At 42.9% G+C, this 5000-nt stretch overlaps 1 protein-coding gene across 1 annotated transcript in view; it reads right to left on the reverse strand.

The window, feature by feature from the left end:
- Positions 1-5000, reverse strand: part of LOC124395105 (chloride channel protein 2-like) — a 56270-nt gene that overhangs the window by 37933 nt on the left and 13337 nt on the right. The window contains exon 2 of the mRNA XM_046863713.1: positions 3611-3764. Coding sequence (XP_046719669.1) covers positions 3611-3764 — 154 coding nt within the window. The remainder of the gene's footprint in view (positions 1-3610; positions 3765-5000) is intronic.

Raw genomic sequence — 5000 nt, forward strand, 5'->3', positions numbered from 1 at the left:
TTTGATGTTCTTTTGAGGTTTTTAAACCAAAGTTCCTTCACTCTGACTGATCAGGAGCAAGTTGTCTCTCTGAGCCCGAACAGTATTAACCACCAATCGGCGTTTATTAACCACCAGGGTTCATTAGCAAATATTTACCTCTTCTGGCACAAAATAACAAAACTATCTTCATCTCTTCCTCTATTTCTCCCTCGCTCCTTCCTCTCTTTCATCTCTCCTTCCTCTCTTCGTCTATCCTTCCTCTCTTTCTTCCTTTCTTTAGTCTCTCCTTCCTCTCTCTTTCTTCATCTCTCATTCTTGCTCCTGCCTATTTTACTTCCAACTCTATTTTTTTCACAACAAATATTTCCTTTTTTTCTCTACATTTTCACCAGCTCCCCTTTTCTGGTTTATATTTAATTAACATCAATTACCATCTCCTCTCTCCTCTCTCTCTCTCTGTCTCTCTCTCTCTCCTCCCTCCTCCCTCCTCCTCCTCCCTCCTCCCTCCTCTCTCTCTCTCTCTCTCTCTCTCTCTCTCTCTCTCTCTCTCCCTCCTCCCTCCCCTCCCTCCCCCACCTCTCTCTCTCTCTCTCTCTCTCTCTCTCTCTCTCTCTCTCTCTCTCTGGGTTTTGGTCTTTTTAAGGTGTTTAAACTCATTAAAGTGAATGAATAATTAAAACATGTGCTATTAATAACCTCATCAATTAAATACTTTCACCATCTGTGTGTTTAGAGAGGGGGATATGGGTGGAGAGAGAGAGAAAAGAGAAAGCACTCATTCTGTTCACAAAAAAAAGAAAAACAAACCAGAAAGAAAAGCACAAGAAAAGAGAGAAATAAAGAAAGGATAGCGAGTGGACTGATGGAGAAGGTCAGTGTTTCACTTGTTCCTTCTGTATTTTCTCAAGATTTCTCCTCTATCATTTTTTTTCTTCCTTTATCACTCCACCTTTAAACTTTTCTCTTTCTTTTCTCTTTCCTTTTAAATGTAATCATATTCTCTTTGTTTTATTCCTCCAGTTTATTTTCTTTTACTTTTCCTCTTTCGTGTATTTTTAATCCTCAGGTGACGGAGAGCTGCGCCACCATCCTGTAACCATGGCAACCTGGGACAGTTCCTGCTAACATTACATCTGTTATTGTGTGTGTGCGCGCGTGCATGCGTGTGTGTGTCCTATAACTTCCTATAAATAATTTCAAAAATGAATTGTGTTCACTGAAGTGCGCTTCTGCCCCCTAGTGGTCTCTTTCTCTCGCTCACACACGCGCGCACACACAGGGCACACAGTTGTACTCCCTTATTAGTGTTATTGTTGTTATGGGTTCGTGTGTGTGTGTGTTTGTGTGTGTGTGTGTGTGTCTGCTCAAAGGATTGTAAAAATGTGTTGCACTCTTGTGGTCTAAAACCAGTCATTTCTGACTGGGAACCATAAAAAAAAAATATAAAAAAAATAAAAAATATTGTGTTTAAATGCCACGAGTGAATAAAGTCGTGAAATCTCAGACAAACGGATGAAATTTACTACACTTTTTTGGTAAAAAAAAAAGAAGAAAAAAAAATTAACAGAAAGGTTGTTGTCACAAATAACTATAAATATTTTTAAATCAAATCATTTTATCAGGTCCTGACCGTTAAAATTATTTTGTACTTGTTTTATTACATTTTTTATGTTTCATTAAAAGTTCAAATGAAACTACATTATAGAAAAAAACATAAACTTAAACAGATTTTAACCACAAGAGGGCGCCAGACACGAGGAAAAAACCCAATGCGTTCCGGTGGACTGATTAATGCAGGAATGTGATCAAAATACAGAAAATAGTTTACAGGGGTAAAGTGTGTAGTGTACAGGGTTAGAGGGTGTAGTGTACAGGGTTAGAGTGTGCAGTGTACAGGGGTAAAGTGTGTAGTGTACAGGGTTAAAGTGTGTAGTGTACAGGGGTAAAGTGTGTAGTACAGGGTTAGAGGTGTGTGTACAGGGGTAAAGTGTGTGTAGTGTACAGGGTTAGAGGTGTAGTGTACAGGGGTAAAGTGTGTAGTGTACAGGGTTAGAGGGTGTAGTGTACAGGGGTAAAGTGTGTAGTGTACAGGGTTAGAGGGTGTAGTGTACAGGGTTAGAGGGTTAGAGGGTGTAGTGTACAGGGTTAGAGGGTGTAGTGTACAGGGGTAAAGTGTGTAGTGTACAGGGTTAGAGGGTGTAGTGTACAGGGTTAGAGGGTGTAGTGTACAGGGTTAGAGGGTGTAGTGTACAGGGTTAGAGTGTGCAGTGTACAGGGGTAAAGTGTGTAGTGTACAGGGATAAAGGGTGTAGTGTACAGGGTTAAAGTGTGTAGTGTACAGGGGTAAAGTGTGTAGTGTACAGGGTTAAAGGGTGTAGTGTACAGGGTTAGAGGTGTAGTGTACAGGGGTAAAGTGTGTACAGGGTTAGGGTGTAGTGTACAGGGGTAAAGTGTGTAGTGTACAGGGGTAAAGTGTGTAGTGTACAGGGTTAGAGGGTGTAGTGTACAGGGGTAAAGTGTGTAGTGTACAGGGTTAGAGGGTGTAGTTGACAGGGGTAAAGTGTGCAGTGTACAGGGTTAGAGGGTGTAGTGTACAGGGTTAAAGGGTGTAGTGTACAGGGTTAAAGTGTGTAGTGTACAGGGTTAGAGGGTGTAGTGTACATGGTTAGAGGGTGTAGTGTACAGGGTAAAGTGTGTAGTGTACAGGGTTAGAGTGTAGTGTACAGGGTAAAGTGTGTAGTGTACAGGGTTAGAGGGTGTAGTGTACAGGGTTAGAGGGTTAGAGGTGTAGTGTACAGGGTTAGAGGGTGTAGTACAGGGTTAGAGTGTAGTGTACAGGGGTAAAGTGTGTAGTGTACAGGGGTAAAGTGTGTAGTGTACAGGGTTAGAGGGTGTAGTGTACAGGGTTAGAGGGTTAGAGGGTGTAGTGTACAGGGTTAGAGTGTGCAGTGTACAGGGGTAAAGTGTGTAGTGTACAGGGATAAAGGGTGTAGTGTACAGGGTTAAAGTGTGTAGTGTACAGGGTAAAGTGTGTAGTGTACAGGGATAAAGGGTGTAGTGTACAGGGTTAAAGTGTGTAGTGTACAGGGGTAAAGTGTGTAGTGTACAGGGTTAGAGGCTGTAGTGTACAGGGTTAGAGGGTGTAGTGTACAGGGTTAGAGTGTGCAGTGTACAGGGGTAAAGTGTGTAGTGTACAGGGATAAAGGGTGTAGTGTACAGGGTTAGAGGCTGTAGTGTACAGGGATAAAGGGTGTAGTGTACAGGGTTAAAGTGTGTAGTGTACAGGGGTAAAGTGTGTAGTGTACAGGGTTAGAGGCTGTAGTGTACAGGGTTAGAGGCTGTAGTGTACAGGGTAAAGGGTGTAGTGTACAGGGTTAGAGGTGTAGTGTACAGGGTTAGAGGGTGTAGTGTACAGGGTTAGAGTGTGCAGTGTACAGGGGTAAAGTGTGTAGTGTACAGGGTTAGAGGCTGTAGTGTACAGGGTTAGAGGCTGTAGTGTACAGGGGTAAAGGGTGTAGTGTACAGGGTTAGAGGGTGTAGTGTACAGGGTTAGAGGGTGTAGTGTACAGGGGTCGTGTGTAGTATGTGTGAGTTATTGGTAATAAAGCGAGGTGTGTCACACACTCACTCCTGCACTTGGCACAGCGACTCTTGTCGTACTCGAGCAGTTCGAGTGATCGACTTCTCTCAGTCACCAGACGTCTGAACGTCGCCTCCTCCCTCAGACGTGCTGCTTCTTCCTTGGCAAACACACCCAGGTCCTGTGTGTAGCGTCCATACATCTACACAAGGGGAAAGGGACAGTTACACACACACACACACACACACACACACACACAAAACACTTTCTCATTTTTAGGTAAAAAATCTGTGTGTGTGTGTGTGCACACACACACTGTAACACAGCTCACTACACAGCAGGAAACATGCTCTGTCCTCTAACACATAACGGTAATATTTTCACTGAAAACTGATAACCAATGAGAGCGCCACCTGATGGTTGTAAAGATAGCAAAAAGAGAGTGAGGAAGACCAGAATGCCAACATTTATGAACAGTATACTACAAACTAGAATATGGAATAAAATGCTGTCCAGTAAGGTGTGTGTGTGTGTGTGCACACACACTGTAACACAGCTCACTACACAGCAGGAAACATGCTCTGTCCTCTAACACATAACGGTAATATTTTCACTGAAAACTGATAACCAATGAGAGCGCCACCTGATGGTTGTAAAGATAGCAAAAAGAGAGTGAGGAAGACCAGAATGCCAACATTTATGAACAGTATACTACAAACTAGAATATGGAATAAAATGCTGTCCAGTAAGGTGTGTGTGTGTGTGTGTGTGCGCGGAACTTGGGAGGGGGTTGTGTAAGTGGAAAAACTTGAATAAAACACACACACACACACACACACACACACACACACACACACACAGGAGGAAAAGGGTTGATTTCCAAAACTCCACAGAAGACTCCCAGTTCCTGAAGGCGGTCTCCATTTATCTATGTAATTACACCATTGTGAGTGTGTGTGTGTGTGTGTGTGTGTGTGTGTGTTTTGTTTTAGCCTTAATGTTTTAACAGCACGGCACTGTGGGCTAAAGAGCAAAGGCCAAGGGGCATGTATGAAAAAGTTTATTAGCTCCCACACACACTCACACACACACACACACACACACTCACACTCACACACACACACTCACACACACACACACACACACACACACACACACACACACACACACACACACACAGTGTATAAATCTGTTCACAATATAAGTGGTTAAACAGGATACGGATGATGAACAGGTTTTTGGGGGCAGTGTGGGTGGAGCTTAAGTGACATTTCGTCTCATCAGCCAATCACAAACTTGATACTTTCATCATCACCATCAACATCACCTTCATCCTCATCCTCCTCCTCATCATCATCCTCATCACCACCATCACCATCTGCTTTCTTTTTTTTTACACTGAGGGTTTAATATAATGCAAAGTGAAGGTTATGTATGA

The sequence above is a fragment of the Silurus meridionalis genome, chromosome 12 (assembly GCF_014805685.1).
Source record: "Silurus meridionalis isolate SWU-2019-XX chromosome 12, ASM1480568v1, whole genome shotgun sequence".
Lineage (NCBI taxonomy): Eukaryota > Metazoa > Chordata > Actinopteri > Siluriformes > Siluridae > Silurus > Silurus meridionalis.